Genomic DNA, 26,176 nt, shown 5'->3' on the forward strand with positions numbered 1-26,176 from the left:
AAATCCTTCAAAAGATAAAAGGCTTATAAAGTTTAAAAGAAGGATCTTTTGGAGTATGGAAGAATTTAACTTAAATATTTTTAAATGTTTGGTTAAGAAATTGATAAATTTGCAGTTGTTTTGCCTGTGTTCACAAAATAAAGGGAGATTTAATAATTACCAACCACTCATGAAAGTGAACTTAATTTTTTTCATAGTCTTGAAGGATTTGTTTAACCTTACTGTATGTAAATGAATTGTAGCATCATCTAGTTTATCAGAGAAGAAAACAAACAAAAGGGAGGAAAAGGATCTCCTATTTTTGCAATATTTACTTATTTGAATCCAAAGGCAATCTTCATCCAGGTTCTATTCTTCAAATATAAGATCACTATTGTCTCAACAGTCCCTCACCTGTGTTATTTCAAAGGGAAGAGCTACTGTAAAGACTTCATGGAAAATATCATTTCTTAACATGCAAATTGTGACAGATATGTATACTGTGAACACCATTTATAGTTAATCAAGAAGGGTACTCAGGAAATGAGTTGACAGGGCTCTAAAGTGCACTAATTTGTTTTCCCTTAAATGGTCTCTTTTAATGTCAATCACTATGTTCATAGATCTTGAATAAATTGTGAAGTAATTTAGGGGGAAATTTAGAACTGAATTTGTTCAAAATTCTCCCACACAGTGATGACTATTTGCTAAGAACTCCTAAATCTGGGTAAATCATTTACTTTCTATTTAACAATAGAACATCTAGTGATGGCATCTGTCATTGTGTAACTGACTTGTTCTCTTGCATAACTTTTCCTAGCCATACTTCTGTATGGATACAGGCACTGAGAGAGTAGATTTTAAAAAGCTATATTTCAAGGTAAATTTTTACACATTTTGATATCCAAAAAGTATAAATACTGCTTAAAATTGGTGATGTATCATAATTTGACTGGTTTCCCTTTTTTTTTCCTTCTTAGCTATACATAAATGGTAAAGTGCAATACAATAGATGATGGTTTAGATTAAATAAAAGAGTAATGGCTAGCACACATTTAAGAGTTTTCATGTCATCTATTAAGAGTTTTCATGTCACCTACAATGGTCACCCATTACTTCTATAAGGAAAAATAAATCATTGCCATAATGTTAACATAGCGTTAATGAGTCAACATATCTGGGAAAGGAAATTTTATATACTACATTCCTACTTGTAAAGTTATTTTCATACAGCATTTCTCCCTAGAAAATTTGAAAAGACATACCACTAATAAATGACTGAAATATTACCAAATTCCTTTAATGCAAGAGAAGCTTTTGAGAAGACCAGTCTAATCTACATGCTGTGCAGTCTGATTTGAATGAACTTAAAATTTTTAGATTCTCAGAATTACTCATGATTAAAACTAAAAGCACCAACTTACTATATCAAGACTAGGCAGACTACAAGGTCTAACTTTACAACTATTATGCTTTTACTATGCCACTTCTAAGAGGGGAGGAAAAATAAATTGCATTAATTATCAGTTCATCAAAAGAATATTTGGCTATTTTTGGTTTATTCAAGCCACACCAAACAAATGCAAGTTTAGTTTCCTTTCATGTAACAGCAACAAACTGCATTGTAAAATCTTCACTGGATGAGTTTAAAATTTCTCCTCTATATTGAAAAAGACTGCATTTTAACTTAATCATTAATTTTTTTCTTTATATATATTTTATGGATGCCATATTGACCTGTGCATCTATAAAAAACAACTGTGGATTAAGCCAGTATCTACATGATACCAATAAATCAAGCAATATGATCAATCCAAATGAAAGAATTGAACTGACAGTAATCAGAGTCTCAACTGAGTAGACTAGGAGTTTACTTAAGAAATATAAATTGGTAGAAGAGAGTAAAAGTAAATAATATCAGAACTAATAAACACAAAAGACTATTTAACTATTACCCTATAAGTAAATGAAGTGCCATTTACTATATTTTCCTTTGATATACAATATAATCACAGAAACACAAAGTAAAACTGCTAATTTCTAAACCTTAAACCTTAATTCCTAAACACTAAACAAGTTTAGTGTTGTATTGAAGCACAACTTTATCTTGAAATTTGAGATTTTTGTTTTTCAAAGACAATTGAACAGTATATTCAAGCTGTCATTCTTACTGTAATCATATTAGAGAAAGATACTTTAAACGGGGGAGGACACAGTTAACATTCCCCAAATGAGTTGTCTGGAACTGTTCTTGCAGGAGGAGAAGGGGACGACAGAGGATGAGATGGCTGGATGGCATCACCAACTCGATGGACATGAGTTTGGGTGAACTCCAGGAGTTGGTGATGAACAGGGAGGCCTGGCGTGCTGCAATTCATGGGGTCGCAAAGAGTCGGACATGACTGAGTGACTGAACTGAACTGAACTGAAAGAGATGTTCACTATAAATGAAATAACTCAAATATTTGTAACAGAAGTCTTTTAACTATTAAAGTCAGACTTCTTCAAGGACATAAGAAGATAAGACAAAGCTACAGGTGGGAGGAAGGAAGGGAAGGCAAAAGGGAGGGAAGAAAGGAGGGAGAGAAGGAAGAAAGGAAAGAGGGAAGGAGGAAGGGTGGGAGGGAGGGAGGCAAAAAAGGAAAGGAATTCATCACAAGAATTTCTGAGATTTGTATAATTCACCCCAATGACTCTTGAAGCACAAAACTAGTTTTTCAAAAAAAAACTCAGACAAAAGTTAGTATCCTCTGATATTTGTAAAAACAAACCAGAACAGACAATCAATAATGTCTAGCTAATGTGGAACAAATTAAAGAAATCTTAATACATTTATTCTAACTTCAATTGTATTGCCCACCAAAGTGATTACATTATGCATGGCATTTCTTAGAAAATGCTACTTGTTTTTCAACTACTATATTTTCATAATACATGCAAAGATTATTCATATACTACAGTTTAATGTTATTTTTGTTATTAATTTTATAAATACCTTGGAGTATGGGATAATATTTGAAGGTACTTTTTAAAATGAAGTATAGTGAACTGTTTTTTGTCCCAAAGTCCATCACTAAAAATATATTTTAAATGCAACCATTAGGTTATCAAAACACAGGACATTAATGTAAATATTAATTCAAGTAGTTTAAAAGGGTGCTTACTGCGAAATCCTCTCTCCACTGGTGGGCTGCTTGAACTTTCTCTGCTTCCAAAGCTAGACGCTGCAAAGGAAACAAGATTCTTAGAATTCAAATGACCACATGATTATATAATTGTTATATAATGCTTGGGTTTTCAAATCGATTATTAAGACATAAAAGAGACGTTCCTTATTTGTGATTCATAAATTCTAAATGATTTAATAACCTAATTTACTAAAGTTGATATATATGTATTTACTCTTAAATGTAAATAGCATAGTACTCTTGAATACCAGTAAGTTTACTACCTCTGCCTCTTCAGTAGTGTGATGCCATCTATCAATGACTAACAATTATTTAAGAGAAAAGCTTTGATCACTAGAGTATGCTGCTGCTGCTGCTGCTAAGTCGCTTCAGTCGTGTCCGACTCTGTGCGACCCCATAGACAGCAGCCCACCGGGCTCCACCGTCCCTGGGATTCTCCAGGCAAGAACACTGGAGTGGGCTGCCATTGCCTTCTCCATTGTGTGAAAGTGAAAGTGAAGTCGCTCAGTCGTGCCCGACTCCTAGCGACCCCATGGACTGCAGCCCACCAGGCTCCTCTGTCCATGGGATTTTCCAGGCAAGAGTACTGGAGTGGGGTGCCATTGACTTCTCCATCACTAGAGTATATTAATCGGTAAAACCTTGCTTTTAATGAATACCTTTATAACATATACTGGAAAGAAATGACATTCGGAAATCAATAAATATGGGCTAAATTTTGTACACACACATTCTTAATAGCATTTTTAGCTTATTTTTTAACCAAAAAAGACAAAATTGTAATAATTTTCTCCTTGGTAAAATACATTCCTAAGAGTTTATTCAGATACCTGTGAGGAGCAAACTATCAATCCACACACTCGAAAATGGCTTTATTTCCCCTTCTTTCTTGTACTCCAAAGTCATTAGAGAATTCTAGTCTGACTTATTTACCTTTAGCACTTCTAAAAGGTTATTTCGTTAGGTTTCGTTGGAGATGAAATACCTATTGTCAGCCTAATGATTTTTTGCAGATAAATTTTTTTCCAATAGTTTTTATATTTTCTCTCTGTATTTCCCACTGATGCTATCACGTTCTCCATTGGGCTAAGTTTTCACAAAAGACAGTAACACTTAGTGATTAAGAATAGATTAAAAACTAGACTACTTGGTTTTAAATACTAACCCTGCTGCACACTAGCTGTGCAAACTTGGGAAAAGTTAAGTTTCTCTTCCTATCTTCTAATGGGAATAGTGTCAAAATCTACCTCATTGATTGCTGAAAGAATTAAATACTATACTACACTATATATAAGCTGCTTAGAACAGTGCCTGACAGACAGTAAGCAAATATATACATCAGCTATCTAACTGTGAAGGATAATTATGATTACATCTGTACTCTATGTCACTTCATCTGTATCCTGCCCCCTAGACAGCTAGGAGACAGGCAAAATAGGACAAGTTTAACAGTAAATATATGCATTAAACTAATTTATTTAGAGATAGAAACGATCAAGTTAGGCTTTAGAAAAGTGTAAATCTCATAGTGGTTTGCTGTTTCATGTTTTTGGTCTTTCAGTATAAACTGTACACTTCAGTATGTGGTCTTGTTGTGGAAGTCTAGCCCAGACTAGGAATGGAAACATTCTTTAAGATAAATTTTATATTAGTATATTGGCTGTGTGTGTGTGTGTGTGGGGGGGGGGGGGCTCAATCGTGTCTGACTCTTTGCCCCCATCAGGCTCCTCTGTCCATGGAATATTCCAGGCAAGAATACTGGAGAGGGTTGCCATTTTCTACTCCAGGGGATCATCCGGACCCAGGGATAAACCTCCATCTCTTGCATCTCCTGCACTGGCAGGCAGATTCTTTACCAGTGTGCCACCTGGGAAGACTGTACTGGCTTTATTCCCTTTTATATAATACTGTGAGAGTGAAAGTGCAAGTCACTCAGAAATGTCTGACTCTTTGTGACCCCATGGACTATATCATCCATGGAATTTTCCAGGCCAGAATACTGGATGGGTAGCTGTTCCCTTCTCCAGGGGATCTTCCCAATCCAGCGATCGAACTCAGATCTCCCACGTTGCAGGCTGATTCTTTACCATCTAAGCCACCAGACAAGCACAAGAATGCTGGATTGGGTAGCCTATCCGTTCTCCAGCAGATCTTCCTGACCCAGGAATCAAACTGGTGTCTCCTGCATTGCAGGAGGGTTATTTACCAGCTGAGCTACCAGGGAAGCCCATTTAATGCTATAACCCATTCATTTTTCTAAACTATGATGTACCTATTCACAATGACTACAAAATATTGCCTAGTGGGAAATCTCAAGAGTCTCGAAAAGTGAAAGTGAAAGTCGCTCAGTCATGTCCGACTCTTTGCAACCCCATGAACTATACCTATAGTCCATGGAATTCTCCAGGCCAGAATACTGGAGTGGATAGCCTTTCCCTCCTCCAGGGTATCTTCCCAACCCAGGAATCGAACCCCTGTCTCCTCCATTGCAGGCAGATTCTCTACCAGCTGAGCCACAGGGAAGCCCAAGAATACTGGAGTGGCCTACTCCTTCTCCAGTGGATCTTCCCGACCCAGGAAACCAACCAGGTTCTCCTTCATTGCAGGTGGATTTTTATCAACTGAGCTATCAGGAAAGCCCACTGAATCACTGTAAAGGAAAAATTCCCCAGTGTGCTTAAATGACAATGGTTCCGGTTTATCAACTACTAGGCAGTGATGTAACTTAGGAGAATCTAATAAATGTTAGAAATTGTACCAGGGAGAGTAACCCAAAAAAGACAAAAAAAGACAAACTCCTAAACAGACCAAAATCATGGGAAAAGTGTATTTATTTCAGAAAGTCACACTGTATCACAATACATTAAAAACTCATACAGTATAAAAATATTGCTAAAAAAAATTAATAAAATGGTAAAAGAAATGTAATTGGAAGCAATTTCTTTATAAGAAAACTTTACTAGGAAAAAAAGAAAAGACAGAATGAGGGGAAAAAATGCATAGACTTCAGAAAATTCAGAATGTATGTCCTTCCCCCATTTTTAACAATCCATATAAGAACTAAATTACTCATACAAATAGGGCCAATAATAAACTTAAGCATTTTGTAAATTTAAACAAAATACTGGATAGAATACAAATAAGTTATATAATTTTTAGGTTAAGAAATATTAGAACTCTAACATTTCTTGAAGAGGGATATTAAGATTTTTCCTTGCAAGACACACACAAGGAGGCTGCTAATCCAACAAAACACACTGGGGGACATTCACCCACAGGACCATACATGGGTTTCAGGGCACCAGGTCTCACTCAACCATGCTGGGCTGTACTCTGATCTAACTCAGAATCACATGGTTCATAATGGGAACATAATCCACGTTTAACAAGCCACAGTGATAGTAATCATCAGCTAATTATTGCTAGAAAAAACTAAACAGGGATGAACAACGGTCATAAACTATAAGACGACTCTCTTAGAGGGTAGAGAGTCCAAATAATCTTTCCTATACATATATGATAATTATATATATAGATACACTAATTTTATGAAGTAAATGCCATTTATTGCAAGATTCCTAAATAGCTTTAGAAGCCTAAAGACCTGTATTTCTGTAGAAGCAAAAAAGTATTTTAACACATTAGTTGAGAGCTGAAAATTTGCTGAATTTTATATCCCCAGCTTGGAAATCAAGAGATACATATTATGAAAATGCACTACTACTATCTTCTTTTTTCACAAAGAAATTAATAAAATAATTTTTTTACCTAGCATTTTTCATGAGAAAGCAAAATACAGAACTTTAGCTACTTAGCCTATCTTGGGAATCGAAACAAATAGTTGCTGATAGTGCCCTTTCTTGTGGCAAAAAACCAGCTAGTCATGACTCACAGAAAACAGATGTCTTGAACCCTCCTCCCTCCTCCCTCCTCCCTCCCAATAGCATCCCTCTGGGTCATCCCAATGCACCAGCCCCAAGCATCCAGTATCGTGCATCGAACCTGGACTGGCAACTCGTTTCATACATGATATAATACATGCTTCAATGCCATTCTCCCAAATCTTCCCACCCTATCCCTCTCCCACAGAGTCCAAAAGACTGTTCTATACATCAGTGTCTCTTTTGCTGTCTCGTACACAGGGTCATTGTTACCATCTTTCTAAATTCCATATATATGTGTTAGTATACTGTATTGGTGTTTTTCTTTCTGGCTTACTTCACTCTGTATAATAGGCTCCAGTTTCATCCACCTCATTAGAACTGATTCAAATGAATTCTTTTTAATGGCTGAGTAATACTCCATCGTGTATATGTACCACTGCTTTCTTATCCATTCATCTGCTGATGGACATCTAGGTTGCTTCCATGTCCTGGCTATTATAAACAGTGCTGCGATGAACATTGGGGTACACGTGTCTCTTTCCCTTCTGGTTTCCTCAGTGTGTATGCCCAGCAGTGGGATTGCTGGATCATAAGGCAGTTCTATTTCCAGTTTTTTAAGGAATCTCCACACTGTTCTCCACAGTGGCTGTACTAGTTTGCATTCCCACCAACAGTGTAAGAGGGTTCCCTTTTCTCCACACCCTCTCCAGCATTTATTGCTTGTAGACTTTTGGATCGCAGCCATTCTGACTGGCATGAAATGGTACCTCATAGTGGTTTTGATTTGCATTTCTCTGATAATGAGTGATGTTGAGCATCTTTTCATCTGTTTGTTAGCCATCTGTATGTCTTCTTTGGAGAAATGTCTATTTAGTTCTTTGGCCCATTTTTTGATTGGGTCATTTATTTTTCTGGAGTTGAGCTGTAGGAGTTGCTTGTATATTTTTGAGATTAGTTGTTTGTCAGTTGCTTCATTTGCTATTATTTTCTCCCATTCTGAAGGCTGTCTTTTCACCTTGCTTATAGTTTCCTTTGTTGTGCAGAAGCTTTTAAGTTTAATTAGGTCCCATTTGTTTATTTTTGCTTTTATTTCCAATATTCTTGGAGGTGGGTCATAGAGGATCCTGCTGTGATGTATATTGGAGAGTGTTTTGCCTATGTTCTCCTCTAGGAGTTTTATAGTTTCTCGTCTTACATTTAGATCTTTAATCCATTTTGAGTTTATTTTTGTGTATGGTGTTAGAAAGTGTTCTAGTTTCATTCTTTTACAAGTGGTTGACCAGTTATCCCAGCACAACTTGTTAAAGAGATTGTCTTTAATCCATTGTATATTCTTGTCTCCTTTGTCAAAGACAAGGTGTCCATATGTGTGTGGATTTATCTCTGGGCTTTCTATTTTGTTCCATTGATCTATATTTCTGTCTTTGTGCCAGTACCATACTGTCTTGATGACTGTGGCTTTGTAGTAGAGCCTGAAGTCAGGTAGGTTGATTCCTCCAGTTCCATTCTTCTTTCTCAAGATCGCTTTGGCTATTCGAGGTTTTCTATATTTCCATACAAATTGTGAAATTATTTGTTCTAGCTCTGTGAAGAATACTGTTGGTAGCTTGATAGGGATTGCATTGAATCTATAAATTGCTTTGGGTAGTATACTCATTTTCACTATATTGATTCTTCCAATCCATGAACATGGTATATTTCTCCATCTATCAGTGTCCTCTTTGATTTCTTTCACCAGGGTTTTATAGTTTTCTATATATAGGTCTTTAGTTTCTTTAGGTAGATATATTCCTAAGTATTTTATTCTTTCCATTGCAAATGTGAATGGAATTGTTTCCTTAATTTCTCTTTCTGTTTTCTCGTTATTAGTGTATAGGAATGCAAGGGATTTCTGTGTGTTGATTTTATATCCTGCAACTTTACTATAATCATTGATTAGTTCTAGTAATTTTCTGGTGGAGTCTTTAGGGTTTTCTATGTAGAGGATCATGTCATCTGCAAACAGTGAGAGTTTTACTTTTTCTTTTCCAATTTGCATTCCTTTTATTTCTTTTTCTGCTCTGATTGCTGTGGCCAAAACTTCCAAAACTATGTTGAATAGTAATGGTGAAAGTGGGCACCCTTGTCTTGTTCCTGACTTTAGAGGAAATGCTGTCAATTTTTCACCATTGAGGATAATGTTTGCTGTGGGTTTGTCATATATAGCTTTTATTATGTTGAGGTATGTTCCTTCTATTCCTGCTTTCTGGAGGGTTTTTATCATAAATGGATGTTGAATTTGGTCAAAGGCTTTCTCTGCATCTATTGAGATAATCATATGGTTTTTATTTTTCAATTTGTTAATGTGGTGTATTACATTGATTGATTTGTGGATATTGAAGAATCCTTGCATCCCTGGGATAAAGCCCACTTGGTCAAGGTGTATGATCTTTTTAACGTATTGTTGGATTCTGATTGCTAGAATTTTGTTAAGGATTTTTGCATCTATGTTCATCAGTGATATTGGCCTATAGTTTTCTTTTTTTGTGGGATCCTTGTCAGGTTTTGGTATTAGGGTGATGGTGGCCTCATAGAATGAGTTTGGAAGTTTACCTTCCTCTGCAATTTTCTGGAAGAGTTTGAGCAGGATAGGTGTTAGCTCTTCTCTAAATTTTTGGTAGAATTCAGCTGTGAAGCCGTCTGGACCTGGGCTTTTGTTTGCTCGAAGATTTTTGATTACAGTTTCAATTTCCGTGCTTGTGATGGGTCTGTTAAGATTTTCTATTTCTTCCTGGTCCAGTTTTGGAAAGTTGTACTTTTCTAAGAATTTGTCCATTTCTTCCACGTTGTCCATTTTATTGCCATATAATTGTTGATAGTAGTCTCTTATGATCCTTTGTATTTCTGTGTTGTCTGTTGTGATCTCTCCATTTTCATTTCTAATGGATTCATTTCGATATTTGGCAAAACTAACACAATATTTTAAAGTTTAAAAATAAAATTAAAAAAAAAAAGAAAAAAGACATCTTCTGGACACTGCAAGTCCCTAATTAGCTTTTATTTTGGTAAAGTGACATTTTATATTTTAAAGCCAATCATCTACCATTAAATGCCATGGGGAAATTGTGTTAAGACTGATAAAATTCCTACCTAATAAAATGTGAATGTTTGCTTAGTAGGAAATCCCTGTTTTCATAGTTGCCTATATATATAAACCCTGTAACAATAACTTGTTCAATCAAAGATCAAGTTGCCAATATCCGTTGGATCATCAAAAGAGTGAGAGAGTTCCAGAAATACATCTACTTCTACTTTATCAACTTTGACTGTGTGGATCACAATAAACAGTGGAATATTCTGCAAGAGATGGGAATACCAGATGAACTGACCTGCCTCCTCAGAAATCTGTATTCAGGTCAAGAAGCTATAGTTAGAACTGGACATGGAACAACAGATAGGGAAAGAGTACTTTCAAAAAGTACTGTATATTGTCATCCTGCTTATTTAACTTATATGCAGAGTACATCATGAGAAATGCTGCAATCAACTGGAATTAAACTGGAATCCAGATTGCCACGAGAAAGATCAATAACCTCAGATATGCAGATGACACCACCCTTAAAGAGCCTCTTGATCAAAGTGAAAGAAGAGAGTGAAAACATTGGCTTAAAACTCAACATTCAGAAAGCTAAGATAATGTCATATGGTCCCATCACTTCATGGCAAAAAGATAGGGAAACAATGGAAACAATGACAGACTTTATTTTTCTTGGCTCCAAAATCACTGCAAATGGTGACTGCAGCCCCGAAATTAAAAGCTGCTTGCTCCTTTGAAGAAAAGTTATGACCAACTTAGACAGCATATTAAAAAGCAGAGACATTATTTGCCAACAAAGGTCCATCTAGTCAAAGCTTTCATGTTTCCAGTAGTCATATATGGATGTGAGAGTTGGACTATAAACAAACCTCAGCGTCAAAAAATTGATGCTTTTGAACTGTGGTGTTGGAGAAGACTCTTGAGAGTCCCTTGGACTGCAAGGAGATCCAACCAGTCCATCCTAAAGGAAATCAGTCCTAAGTATTCATTGGAAGGACTGATGCTGAAGCTGAATGGCCAATACTTTGGCCACCTGAATGTGAAGAACTGACTCTCTGGAAAAGACTCTGATGCTGGGAATGAATGAAGGCGGGAGGAGAAGGGGAAGACAGATGATGAGATAATTAGATGGCATCATTGACTCAATGAACATGAGTTTGAGTAAGCTCCGGGAGTTGGTGATGGACAGACAAGGCTGGCGTACTGCACTCCATTGGCTTGCAAAGTCAGACATGACTGAGTAACTGAACTGAAGTGAACACTAACTTACTTCAGAAAAAGAAAATGTATCTCCTCTCATTTAATTTACAATACAGTTTAGTACAGTATCAAACACTAAAACCAGATGTAGCACCAGATAGAAACAAAAAACCGAGATCAGCATAAACACCTACAAGAAAAAAACTGAAGATTCTGTCATATTAAGATAAGCCAGATATTTTCATTAAATGGCTTATAAAAGTAAAATAGCACATATGGATTTAAAAGTCCTTTGGGTATGGAATGATAAGCATAGATACAATGTCATTAAAGTACTGATAATATATACATCCCTACCTACCTGTTGGTCTGAGCATGTAAAATAAAAAATCATCTTAAAGATATATTTTAAGAACAAGTTTAACAAAATGGACTTGAACCTAAGCCTTCCAACTCCAAAGCTTATTCTTATTCCACAAGACAAACCTTTAGTTACCACTAAACCTATCAAAGTGTTAATATCACTTGGCATTCACAGAATATACGAAGACACACAGTAGAATCAAGGAAAAAAAAAACAAACACAGGCAGAAAACTATTTAAGGTTAATGGAAAAACGCCCAGTACTTTTTAGAATTTGCTAAAGACTACAAGAAAAATAGAACAGAATGTCATATGTCAGTTTGGATACTATCTTTTTCTTTTGGTCTTGCCCTCAAATCCAGAGAGAATGTTGCTAATCAGGGAGAAAGCTTTTGATATGCAGTGATCTGCAAGGAAAAAAAAGAAAAGAAAGAAACAGATAATGGGAGAGGTTTTATCAGATCAGAGAAAGATCAGCTCCCTTGAAGGTCTATTTATTCTCAACCTTCACCTTTTTGTCATATCTTTATCTTTTCCACTAGCATTGCATTCTACCAAGTGATGTGCAGGTTTAATAAAAGCAGTATAATTATACAGTGTAAGAAGAAATAATTCTATCATTTTCCTTAAAAATATCTAAAGATATTTTTTCTTGGGAATATTTTCCAAACCTGTTAAAAATTTACTTCCTAGACTGTATGCTAATTGCATATGAAAGATAAAGTTCTCTGAAACATTTAATTACAAAGAATTTTCCTTTGATAGCTTTGAAAGGAAATCTTCAGAGATCAACTGGTATTTCTGCTAGAATCCAATAATGTTGATACTCAATGTTAATAATATGAAGAACTGAAACAGCATTCAAATAAATAACTAATTCAAAACTATTTCTTTGGTTAGTGTATGTCAAGATTTTTCTTTCTAATAAGTAAATACTAGTTCTCTACAATAGACTGGTAAAAAATGCAAGTGTAATATAATCAATGTTCAAATAGTCAACAAACTATAAGAATGAGCAAATTATTGTATTATGTTTCTGTTGACAAGTTTTCCCTATTTTCATCCAATGTTCTTAAGATACCTAAAGAATCAGGATAATCATTTGAATGATCTAACAACATCTACTGAAAACAGCAACCAAGTAAAAGAACAGACTTCTGGGCTCTGAAGAACAGTGTACAGGTGCCACTGATAAGTCTGGATAGGGACAGTGTTAGTTGCTCAGTCGTGTTTGACTCTTTGCGACCCCATGGACTGTTGTCCACCAGGCTCCTCTACCCATGGAATTCTCCAGGCACTAATACTGGAGAATGGCTACCGGGTAGCCATTTCCTTCTCCAGGGGACCTTCTTGAACCAGGGATCAAACCCGGGTCTCCTGCATTGCAGGCAAATTCTTTAAATTGATGCTTTTGAACTGTGGTGTTGGAGAAGACTCTTGAGAGTCCCTTGGACGGCAAGGAGATCCATCCAGTCCATTCTGAAGGAGATCAGCCCTGGGATTTCTTTAGAAGGAATGATGCTAAAGCTGAAACTCCAGTACTTTGGCCACCTCATGCGAAGAGTTGACTCATTGGAAAAGACTCTGATGCTGGGAGGGATTGGGGGCAAGAGGAGAAGGGGACCACAGAGCATGAGATGGCTGGATGGCATCACTGACTCGATGGACGTGAGTCTCAGTGAACTCCAGGAGTTGGTGATGGACAGGGACGCCTGGCGTGCTGCGATTCATGGGGTCGCAAAGAGTCGGACACGACTGAGCGACTGATCTGATCTGATCTGAGGAAAGCCCTAGCATTAAAATAAGTTAAATAATTAAACAATTAAAAAATTGTTAAAATAAGCATGCACTTTTGAATCAAACAGATCCAGTTTCCAATTCCGGTGCTGCTATTCACTAACTATGGAATCACAGGAAATGGACTTAACATTCTGTCAGCATTTCACAACAATATCTACTTTATATATTTTCTATTGGTATTTCAATATCTACCATATTATAAACTCAATAAAGTTTTACTTCCATTTGAATCTTACAAACACAACTACATAGGACAGAGTATCTCAGCACGGTAATCAATGATAACCACTTCAATGTGTACATATGTGAGTGAAATGAATGAAAGCATCTTAATGGTCCCTAAGTTTTCACTGTATTTTGATCTGTAGAAAAGCTCTTATCTGTGGAACTACAGAGTGTACCAAAAGCAATCACAATTTAGGGAATACAGCAGATTTACACAGTAGTCAGTAAAATGAGTTCTTCAGTCTTATTTCATCTTATAATAAATGAAATTAGAAACAAGAACAGATCAGTATATGAACGCTATTTTTCCTTTCTAGTGTAAGATTTAAGGGAGTATCATATATGCAAAACATACAAATAAAAGTTGCTGAAATCAAGCCAGTCATTATTTATTCTTTTATTTGTGGCCCAGTGAAAATTAAATCTTTTGGAACATGGCTTCTGGATCTTGTTGTATAGATTTCAGCCAGGATCTAACATATTCAGGAAATGCTTTTGAAATTAACTACAAAGCTTCAAGTCTAATATTCCAAGATGCAATTAGCTCCAAATAAATTGGCAGAGGCTTGGAATATATAAGCCAGGGTAAAGGAGATGTCATCTGGTAAGAATAGCAAAACTCCTTTTAGCAATAGTGAAAGTAAATAATACACAACTGGCAATTATCACTTTTTTTTTTTTTTGGCTCTGCAGCACAAGCACTAAAATAAAAAGCTGTTGAACGGAAAGTAATTTCTACATCAGCTCTTTGATACCTGAAAAAGCTGATACACAGCCTGATACACACCTCTTTGATACACTTTGATACCTGAAAAGAATCACCAGATGAACCTGTTCAAATCACCTAGAATACATACAAACCCACTCAACTCCACAACCATCTGAAGATTCTGATTCTGGGATCATTCCCAGAAATCTACATTGTTTCATAGAGAACATCTTTTCCACAGACTAAACCTTGAAAAGGCTCCTCTAGAACAGCAGTCTCCAACCTTCTTGGCACAGGGACCGGTTTTGTGGAGGACAATTTTTCACAAACTGTGAGAGTGTGTGTGTCGGGGTGGGGGGGGTGGTAGTTCAGGATGATTCAATCACATTACATTTATTGTGCAGTTTATTTCTATTATTATTACATTACCTTCACCTTAAATCATTTTACATCATCAGGCATTAGATCCTGGACGTTGGGAAACCCTGCTCGAGAAGAAGGTAATAGTTTAGCTATACTCAGATCAGATCAGATCAGTCACTCAGTCGTGTCCGACTCTTTGCGACCCTATGAATCGCAACACGCCAGGCCTCCCTGTCCATTACCAACTCCTGGAGTTCACTGAGACTCACGTCCATCGAGTCAGTGATGCCATCCAGCCATCTCATGCTCTGTGGTCCCCTTCTCCTCTTGCCCCCAATCGCTCCCAGCATCAGAGTCTTTTCCAATGAGTCAACTCTTTGCATGAGGTGGCCAAACTACTGGAGTTTCAGCTTTAGCATCATTCCTTCCAAAGAAAGCCCAGGGCTGATCTCCTTCAGAATGGACTGGATGGATCTCCTTGCAGTCCAAGGGACTCTCAAGAGTCTTCTCCAACACCACAGTTCAAAAGCATCAATTCTTCGGTGCTCAGCCTTCTTCACAGTCCAACTCTCACATCAATACACGACCACAGGAAAAACCATAGCCTTGACTAGACGGACCTTTGTTGGCAAAGTAACGTCTCTGCTTTTGAATATGCTATCTAGGTTGGTCATAACTTTCCTTCCAAGGGTAAACGTCTTTTAATTTCATGGCTGCAGTCACCATCTGCAGTGATTTTGGAGCCCAGAAAAATAAAGTCTGACATTGTTTCCAGTTTCCCCATCTATTTCCCATGAAGTGATGGGACCGGATGCCATGATCTTCGTTTTCTGAATGTTGAGCTTTAAGCCAACTTTTTCACTCTCCACTTTCACTTTCATCAAGAGGCTTTTTAGTTCCTTTTCACTTTCTGCCATAAGGGTGCTGTCATCTGCATATCTGATGTTACTGGTATTTCTCCCGGCAATCTTGATTCCAGCTTGTGTTTCTTACAGTCCAGAGTTTCTCATGATGTACTCTGCATATAAGTTAAATAAACAGGGTGACAATATACAGCTTTGACGAACTCCTTTTCCTATTTGGAACCAGTCTGTTGTTCCATGTCCAGTTCTAACTGTTGCTTCCTGACCTGCATACAAATTTCTCAAGAGGCAGATCAGGTGGTCTGGTATTCCCATCTCTTTCAGAATTTTCCACAGTTTATTGATGGTATGATCACTGACCTAGAGCCAGACATCCTGGAATGTGAAGTCAAGTGGGCCTTAGAAAGCATCACTCGAACAAAGCTAGTGGAGGTGATGGAATTCCAGTTGAGCTATTCCAAATCCTGAAAGATGATGCTGTGAAAGTGCTGCACTCAGTATGCCAGCAAATTTGGAAAACTCAGCAGTGGCCACAGGACTGGAAAAGGTCAGTTTTCATTCCAATCCCAAAGAAAGGCAATGCCAAAGAATGCTCAAACTACCGCACAATTGCACTCATCTCACACGCTAGAAAAGTAATGCTCCAAATTCTCCAAGCCAGGCTTCAGCAATATGTGAACCGTGAACTTCCTGATGTTCAAGCTGATTTTAGAAAAGGCAGAGGAACCAGAGATCAAATTGCCAACATCCGCTGGATCATGGAAAAGGCAAGAGAGTTCCAGAAAAACATCTTAGCTATACTAGACATATGAATTTAATCACTTTGAAAAACACTGTTTGAAACAGTAGCACAAGTTGATAGACAAACAAAAATAACCCACTAGTTCCCTAGCCTTACACTATCCTGACTCCCATCACATACTTAACTCTATCCATATCTTTGTTGTCTCTCCCTCCTATTCCCTAATTCCCTTTTTCCTTCTCTTTTCTCTCTCTCTCTCAGACTTTCTATTTAACACTAACTGCAAGTCCATTTGGAGAAGGCAATGGCACCCCACTCCAGTACTCTTGCCTGGAAAGTCCCATGGATGGAGGACCCTGGTGGGCTGCAGTCCATGGGGTCGCGAAGAGTCGGACACGACTGAGCGACTTCCCTTTCACTTTTCACTTTCATGCATTGGAGAAGGAAATGGCAACCCACTCCAGTGTTCTTGCCTGGAGAATCCCAGGGACAGGGGAGCCTGGTGGGCTGCCGTCTATGGGGTCACACAGAGTCGGACACGACTGAAGTGACTTAGCAGCAGCAGCAGCAGCAGCAAGTCCATTAGGCACAGGCCACATTTCTTTCATGTCTGTACCCAGCCAACATTTCATGCCATATGTAGCAGGGAACAGATACTCAATTACTATGTGTGGAAATGTATAAATAATCACTTTTAAGTACTGTCAATATTTTATCTCAGTTGTATCAAGATTAATAACTAAGTTCACTACATTATTATCATTCATTATCATGATACTTCAGGAGGTCACAAAACTCGTTCCCACAAGACAAGCATATTCCTAGATCAATACATCACTATCTAATTATTAAAACTTGCTGGATCAATTCATCACCACATGATCCTTAAAATTTAGTAGAATTTGGCTTTGAATGTGATATGGATCCAAACTAATCCATGTAATTCTAATTCCACTCGGAGATTCTAAAACCAATTTATAATCAGTTGCCTTATTCTTCAAATGTTGAATACAAATGCCGATTCAGAACCCCAAGACATATATCCCTAAAGGCCACCAGGTCCATTTTGGCTGCCTGAACCACAGCTACTTCATTTTGATTTTTAAACGATCTTAAATATGTCATCACTGTTCCCTATGAACTATTTCTATATCCAATCACCATTTGGGAGACAATTCTCTCATGTTTATGTGCATTCTGTGAACAGAGGTGGGGTAGATTCTGCTCTAAATTATCTTCTCAAGAATGTTTGTGTAGCAAACAGAGTTGGAAGACAGAGTGTCTCCCTGCAGGGCAGAGGAAAGATTTATCTGTTCCTCAGGTAAATAAAAATAACCCCATGGGGCAAAACTTGGGCAGACTCCCTTTAAAAGAGGGGCATTTCCCAAGCTCAGGGCTCCTCAGCTGTGACAAAAGCTCACAGCATAGGCACAATCTATCTGGGCAACTCAGAAATGGCCTGCCCTGGACTTGATGGTAAGGAGTTACCTGTGGGACTTCCCATGCTGGGAGTTACCAAGTCCATTGTGTCCGACTCAGGGAGTCTCCTAAACCTATGAAATGGTAGTTGACTAGCTTGTTAGGTACATGAAGAGTAAAATCTCAGACCCTTTTCACTTCTCAACACACCATATCTGATTGAGTCCTCTTCTATGAAAATGCTCACTCGTCCATCTTCCTATCTTTAAACTTTCACCATCATATAACTGATGTCATCTTTATTTTCTCTTCAGTTATTTCCTGAGCATGCATTTTGCACCCCTTTCAAATTATTCCTAGATCAGAGGAGGCAGAGTCACCTGGGAATAGGTTAGATACCCATATTGTTAGATCCCATCTCAGCCCTGTTGAATCAGAAGCTCTATCAATCTGTATTTTACCAAGATCTCCCTGTGATTCTTTTTTTTTTACTTTATTTATTTATTTTAATTGGAGGCTAATTACTTTACAATATTATACTAATTTTCACCATCCATGGACATGAATCAGCCACAGGTGTACACAGGGTGGAATGATTTGAAAGAATAGCATACACTAACATGAATCAGCCATGGGTATACATGTGTCCCCCATCCTGAACCCCACTCCCACCTCCCTCCCCATCCCATCCCTCAGGGTCATCCCAATGCACCAGCCCTGAGTACCCTGTCTTATGCATAGAACCTGGACTGGTGATCTATTTCACATATGATAATATACATGTTTCAATGCTATTCTCTCAAATCAGCCCACCCTCGCCTTCTCCCACAGAGGCCAAAAGTCTGTTCTTTATCTGTCTCTTTTGCTGTCTCACATATAGAGTCATCGTTAATCTTTCTATATTCCATATATATGCGTTAATATACCATATCGGTGTTTTTCTTTCTGACATATTTCACTCAGTATAATAGGCTCCAGTTTCATCCACCTCATTAGAACAATTCAAATGTATTCTTTTTAATAGCTGGATAATACTCCATTGTGTATATGTACCACTGCTTTCTTATCCATTCATCTGCTGATGGACATCTAGGTTGCTTCCATGTCCTGGCTATTATAAACAGTGCTGCAATGAACACTGGGGTACTCATGTCTGTTTTGATTCTGGTTTCCTCAGTGTGTATGCCCAGCTGGATTGCTGGGTCATAAGGCAGTTCTATTCCCAGTTTTTTAAGGAATCTCCACACTGTTCTCCATAGTGGCTGTACTAGTTAGCATTCCCACCAACAGTGTAAGAGGGCTCCCTTTTCTTCGCACCCTCTCCAGCATTTATTGCTTGCAGACTTTTGGATCGCAGCCATTCTGACTGGCGTGAGATGGTACCTCATTGTGGTTTTGATTCGCATTTCTCTGATAATGAGTGATGTTGAGCATCTTTTCATGTGTTTGTTAGCCATCTGTATGTCTTCTTTGGAAAAATGTCTGTTTAGTTCTTTCTCAAATTTTTTGATTGGGTCATTTATTTTTCTGGTTTGAGCTGCATGACCTGCTTGTATATTTTTGAGATTAATTCTTTGTCAGTTGCTTGTTTGCTATTATTTTCTCCCACTCTGAAGGCTGTCTTTTCACTTTGCTTATAGTTTCCTTCATTGTGCAAAAGCTTTTAAGTTTAATTAGGTCCCATTTGTTTATTTCTGTTTTTATTTCCATTACTCTGGGAGGTGGGTCATAGAGGATCCTGCTGTGATTTATGTCAGAAAGTGTTTTGCCTATGTTTTCGTCTAGGAATTGTATAGTTTCTGGACTTACATTTAGATCTTTAATCCATTTTGAGTTTATTTTTGTCTATGGTGTTAGAAAGTGTTCGAGTTTCATTCTTTTACAAGTGGTTAACCAGTTTTCCCAGCACCACTTGTTAAAGACATTGTTATTTATCCATTGTATATTCTTGCCTCCTTTGTCAAAGATAAGGTGTCCATAGGTGTGTGGATTTATCTCTGGGCTTTCCATTTCGCTCCATTGATCTATATTTCTGTCTTTGTACAATGCCGGCTTGATGACTGTGGCTTTGTAGTACAGTATTAAGTCAGGCAGGTTGACTCCTCCAGTTCCATTCTTCTTTCTCAAGATTGCTTTGCCTATTCAAGGTTTTTTGTATTTCCATATAAATTGTGAAATTATTTGTTCTAGTTCTGTGAAAAATACTGCTGGTAGCTTGATAGGGATTGCATTGAATCTATAGATTGCTTTGGGTAGTATACTCATTTTCACTATTTTGAATCTTCTGATCCATGAATATGGTATATTTCTCCAACTATTTGTGTCACCTTTTATTTCTTTAATCAGTGTTTCATAGTTTTCTATACATAGGTAGATTTATTCCTAAGTGCTTTATACTTTTCATTGCAATAGTGAATGGAATTGTTTCTTTAATTTCTCTGTTTCCTCATTGTTAGTGTATAGGAATGCAAGGGATTTCTGTGTGTTAATTTTATATCCTACAACTTTACTATATTCATTGATTAGCTCTAGTAATTTTTTGGTGGTGTCTTTAGGGTTTTCTATGTAGAGGATCATGTCATCCACAGACTCTGAGAGTTACACTTCTTCTTTTCCAATCTGGATTCCTTTTATTTCTTTTTCTTCTCTGACTGCTGCGGCTAAAACTTCCAAAACTATGTTGAATAGTAGTGGTGAGAGTGGGCTACCTTGTCTTGTTCCTGACTTTAGGAGAAATGCTTTCAATTGTTCCCATTGAGGATAATGTTTGCTGTGGGTTTATCATATATGGCTTTTATTATGTTGAGATATGTTCCTTCTTGGAGAAGGCAATAGCACCCCACTCCAGTACTCTTGCCTGGAAAATCCCTGGACGGAGGAGCCTGGAAGGCGGCAGTCCATGGGGTTGCTAAGAGTCGGACACAACTGAGTGATTTCACTTTTCACTTTCATGCATTGGAGAAGGAAATGGCAACCCACTCCAGTGTTCTTGCCTGGAGAATCCCAGGGACAGGGGAGCCTGGTGGGCTGCCATCTATGGGGTCGCACAGAGTCGGACACGACTGCTTTCTGGAGGGTTTTTAGCATAAATGGATGTTGAATTTTGTCAAAGGCTTTCTCTGCATCTATTGAGATAATCAACCCACGCCTCCCTGTACAGCCCCTGCTCACTGGCTGGTGGCAGACGTTTGAGTGTCTGGGCTACTTCGCCAGGAGATGTGGTTAGGCACGTATTCTGTGGGTTTTTTTTTTTTCCCCTCCCAGTTATGTTGCCCTGTGAGATTCCAAAACTCCCCACAGACCCATTGATAAGAGGGTTTCCTGCTGTTTGGAAACTTCTCCTCCTTCATGACTCCCTCCCCAGGACAGGTCTCCATCCCTAACTGTTTTGTCTCTCTTTTCGTCTTTTATATTTTGTCCTATTTCCTTTCAAAGAGAATGGGCTGCCTTTCTGGGTGCCTGGTGTCCTCAGCCAGCATTCAGAAGTTGTTCTGTGGAAGGTGCTCAGCATTCAAATGATCTTTTGATGAATTTGTGGGGGAGAAAGTGGTTTCCCCATCCTATTCCTCCGCCATCTTAGGACCCTCCCTGTGATTCTTATGTGAACTAATGTTTGAGAAGCACTGTTCTAAAAGAAAAGGCCTGTTCTACTGAAGTTTCTATTATCTTAACAGTAAGCTCTTATAGCTGTAACAAATAAAATAAGAATAAACTATTTGTTCTAAAGTCTTTTTTAAAATAATAAACTTTGTATCTCAGAGATACTAGAGATGAATACATGAGGCAAAAATCCATGATATGATTAACCCCAATCACAAGATACCAATTCAGAAGTCTACTTGTAATTTAGAGCCTTACTTTTACTGATTAATACAGTTTATGAACTTTGTATCTGAGATCATTAACTTTAATTTCAAAGCATTAAAATACTGAAAATAATACTTGCCAGTTTGAAAAATATGTAAAACAACCACATAATGTTATAGAACAGAGTATTAAATGTACATCAGAAACTGGAGAAGTATCTCTGAATCTTCAGTAAAATATACTAAAATATGATTAATTGAAATCAATAAAAGTGAACTTTATAAATGTCTAAAATTATCTTACTATTATTCTTTGAATATATTATCAAAACACACTGCCTTAATTTATAACCCACAGTTCTCTCCTTCTTTCTTGCCTTACTTCCTGCATCCTTCCCTTCCCATTTCCCTTCTTTCTTGTATACAGGACACTGAATGGGCTAAACTTTCTTAGTTCTTTTAAGCCCACCACTCACAATTTGCAGGTACTTTTATAGGCTGCAGGGCTTCATTTTGGTTTTTATATGTTGGTTGGCAAATACAGCATAAAGCACAGAAGTGTAGACAAGTGAGAATGGGGGGAAAGGTGGTACTTCTAAAAAAGGGATCAGATTTTGTAGGAAGCAGGTAATATAAAAGAACTGGTGAAGTATATAACCACTTTAAACAGAAGGGAAAAGATGTGGAAAGACCACTTTTCACTGTCTTATGCTTTGTGTGAGGCTCTGCCCTCCTACAAATCTAGGAATGAACCAAAGTTCACTTGAGTTTTACTAGTTTATAACAATAACAAAAATACTATTTAATTGAACATGATGCAAATTGACATAATTTTTAAAAAGATGTAGTATAATAGGTAAGAAGTACCTTTGAAATTATTTCTTGACACTTTATTTTGACCTTTTTGTTTTTAAGAAAAAAACAGAAGGTGAATCTAAAGGCTTCAACTCTCTTCAAAGACCATAACTAGAAGCAGGATGTTTATAATTTATCTTTAGTTTTATACATGCATATGTATAAGTTTACATATTTAGCAATAAACTGATACTAAGTTTGGGGGGGGATTATCAAGAAGTGAAAGTCGCTCAGTCATGTGTCCAACTCTTTGCGGCCCCATGGACTATACAGTCCATGGAACTCTGCAGGCCAGAATACTGGAGTGGGTAGCTGTTCCCTTCTCCGGGGGATCTTCCAAACCCAAGGATCAAACCCTGGTGTCCTGCATTGCAGGTGGATTCTTTACCAGCTGAGCCACAAGGGAAGCCCAAGAATACTGCAGTGGGTAGCCCATCCCTTCTCCAGGGGATCTTCCTGACCCAAGAATCGATCCAGGGTCTTCTGTATTGCAGTCGGATTCTTTATCAGTTGAGCCAGTAAAGAAGTGAAGTGAAATCGCTCAGCCGTGTCCGATTCTGTGACCCCATGGACTCTAGCCTACCAGGTTCCTCCCTCCATGGGATTCTCTAGGCAAGAGTACTGGAGTGGGTTGCCAGTTCCTTCTCCAGGGGACCTTCCCGACCCAGGGATCGAACCTGGGTCTCCCACATTCCAGGCAGATGCTTTAACCTCTGAGCCACCAGGGAAGCCCAGTCAAGAAGGGTGGACTGAAAAATCTACCAAATTTCTTGTGATATCCTATAGTGAAAACTTAAAAGGTTTATCCTATTAGTAAAGGATCATTTCTTTTCAGATACAACATCTTTCAGCAATTATAACCAATAAAGCATTTATAACTGTATTTCCCTTGTCATAATTAAAGAATTTTAAAACACCCTGAATTATTAACCCTCTAAATCAACTCACAGACAGACAGAAATTCATTACCTGCCACTGCCCTAACCTGCTCTTTGAACAAATAACTAGAGAGGGTAGCTACCGCACATAAATTTAAAGTAACAGTAAATGCAGAAGCTTCATAATATTACATAGTAACCAAAGATATTATAGAAAGTATTCAGCTATTCGGAACTTAATTTTGAGGTTAGTTTAAAAACCACCACAATACTGTAATTAGCCTCCAATTAAATAAATTAAAAATTATTTTTTGGGAGAATGACATTGAAACATGTAAAATATCATGTAAGAAATGAGCTGCCAGTCCAGGTTCGATGCACGATACTGGATGCTTGGGGAAAAAATAAAAAATAAAAAAAATTAAAATTAAAATTAAATTAAAAAATAAAATATGCCAAATAGTCAAAAACATTAAAAAAAAAATGTTTTGTGCAGGGCTTGTTCAAGAAGAATTAAGGAAACCATAAAAAAAAAATACTGACTTTGAAAATATGGGCCAAGTTATTTAATTTCTCTGCACTTTTGTTTTTTCATCTGTAAAACGGTCAATAGTACCCTTTCACAGAATTGTTTAGGCATTAGTTAAGATTTTTGCTAAACAAACATAGCAGTGAAAGATATCCTTGTCAACAAAAGCTTTTAGAAATTAAGAACAGGAATAAGGAGCTTTTTCATTTTATTGAAGTATAATCAAACAGTTATATATCACAATAGTCTAAATAAACTGCATGCACCCAAGATCCTGTCGGATTACAGCTGCTTCAGCACCCTCTCCTTTTAATTTTACACTAATGATTTGCCAACTTCAGCTCTCCTTCTCCAACTACTCTCCCTTTGATTCTTCTTCTGTCAAAGGAGATTTGCTTCCTTTACCCCAGGCTACTAACTGCTTGTAAACTATTTATCATTCCTGCTACGTTATCTTAATCTTTTTTTACTTTTAAATAATCTACCTTTGAGTTTAATTAACTCACAGGCTGCCAATTTGGTGGGTGGGTTGTTGGCTCAGAAGAGAAAAAAAAAATCTGGTCTTAGCAGGAAAATTTTGTGTTTTGAGAATGTTGCTACAGAAATACTCCTTTTATTTTCTGCTTTTGCTAATACATTAGGGGTCAATGTATCGCATTGTTTGGTAGATAAAACTGCATGCTGTGTGCTCCTCCCCCACATGTATAATTTTTCCTCTAAGGATTTGGAAAATTGTAAATCAGTCAATCAAATTGGCAAAATACCCAATTTACTAGTCTTTATTTTTTACCATATCAGAATCATCCACTACTAATCTGGAAAAAAAAAAAATGCCATTCCTCAACCTGGAAGAGAGGGGGATGTGGGGGAGGATGGATGCATGTATACATGCGGCGGAGTCCCTTTGCTGTTCATCTGCAACTATCACGAATTGTTTTAACTGGCTGTGCCCCAATGAAAAATAAAAAATTATAATAAGAATAAATAAAAATTTAAAAAATTAAAATGCCATCCCCGTTCCTCCCTTTTCTATACAATGTTTTTAAATGGCTGTAAAAAATTCAGATGTGATATTTTTTTGAATTTAAATTATTTTTAAGTTATGAATTAAAAATTTACAGTAAATAAATGAAATGATGGGAACCATAAATTTTATCACAGATACATTTCAAAGATAAGCAATTTAAAATGAATTTATTATTACCTAAACCTACCTTACCTTGAAAAAAAATTCTGTTACAGAATATGAAATCAAGTAGTGTAGTGTCCAACTACAGGAAATTGCCATTTTTGGACTCTTTATTAAATGATAAAGTCACAGAAGCAAAATTTTATAACTTTAAAAGTAACAACTTTAGAAGCCAAAATAATATTGCTATTCACATTCACAGAATTATCTCCACAGTAATATAGTACTGCTCTTGTTGTATGTATGGAAAATTCAGCTTATCGATTAGTTTTTCTTCATCCTGAATGTGAGCCAATATTTAATTGCTTCATATCCATAATTGTATTAACTTTGAATAAATTGTTTTAAATAAAAAATGTGTTCTATGACACAAAGGAGATTAATTACTAAAAGACAATAGCAATCCTTTGCTATCAATCAAACAGGCAGAAAAGCATGGCCACCTAATGAGGATTCAGCTTCATTAACTTTCCTCAAATCTCATTTGTAATATAAAAGACCACCATATATTCAATTCCCAGAAAGCTAAATTTAATCAACCCAATAGTGTGTGGATTTGTTTACACCACTATTACTCATTATCTAACTGCAATCTCCTGCTCTCTTCAAATTGTAATATCATCTTATTAAATATTCTCTTCTAGTACCCTGGACTATTTTCAATTGAATAAGGGAATCCTCCAACATCTAAACCCATCACCATGTCCTCTTGGCATTATGATAAAAAAATCAAGCCATAAAATCTTATGTTATTAAAGATTGGAAAGGATTTTAGAGGCTATTCCTCTCACAAAGGAATGACAAAACAAATTAGATAAAGATCCTTCTGTCTGGGCACTGAATAAGGCTATCCAAAAGGATTTTTATTAGAAAGGAAGGTATGCTATCGCATGATACCACAAAATTACAAAATCTGTTCCACTATATTTACAGGTAAATGATTCACATTTAGTAAGTATACTGCTAATGAGGGCAATAATAAACATATGCTTATAAAGAAAATCAAGGTTTTATGTACAACTCAATAAATCTAGTATGTATAGAGATTTGCTTTTCTTTCTTCATCCAGATCTCCATATGACCCCCTTCATATATAATTACTAAAGAT

The 26,176-nt window shown here is 37.0% G+C and overlaps 1 protein-coding gene across 15 annotated transcripts in view; it reads right to left on the reverse strand.

The window, feature by feature from the left end:
* Positions 1-26,176, reverse strand: part of CACNA2D1 (calcium voltage-gated channel auxiliary subunit alpha2delta 1) — a 520,495-nt gene that overhangs the window by 234,863 nt on the left and 259,456 nt on the right. For all 15 annotated transcript variants that reach the window (XM_027539817.1, XM_027539824.1, XM_027539819.1 and 12 more), the window contains exon 4: positions 3,144-3,203. In XM_027539817.1, the coding sequence (XP_027395618.1) occupies positions 3,144-3,203 (60 nt within the window). The remainder of the gene's footprint in view (positions 1-3,143; positions 3,204-26,176) is intronic.

The sequence above is a fragment of the Bos indicus x Bos taurus genome, chromosome 4, assembly GCF_003369695.1.
Source record: "Bos indicus x Bos taurus breed Angus x Brahman F1 hybrid chromosome 4, Bos_hybrid_MaternalHap_v2.0, whole genome shotgun sequence".
NCBI lineage: Eukaryota > Metazoa > Chordata > Mammalia > Artiodactyla > Bovidae > Bos > Bos indicus x Bos taurus.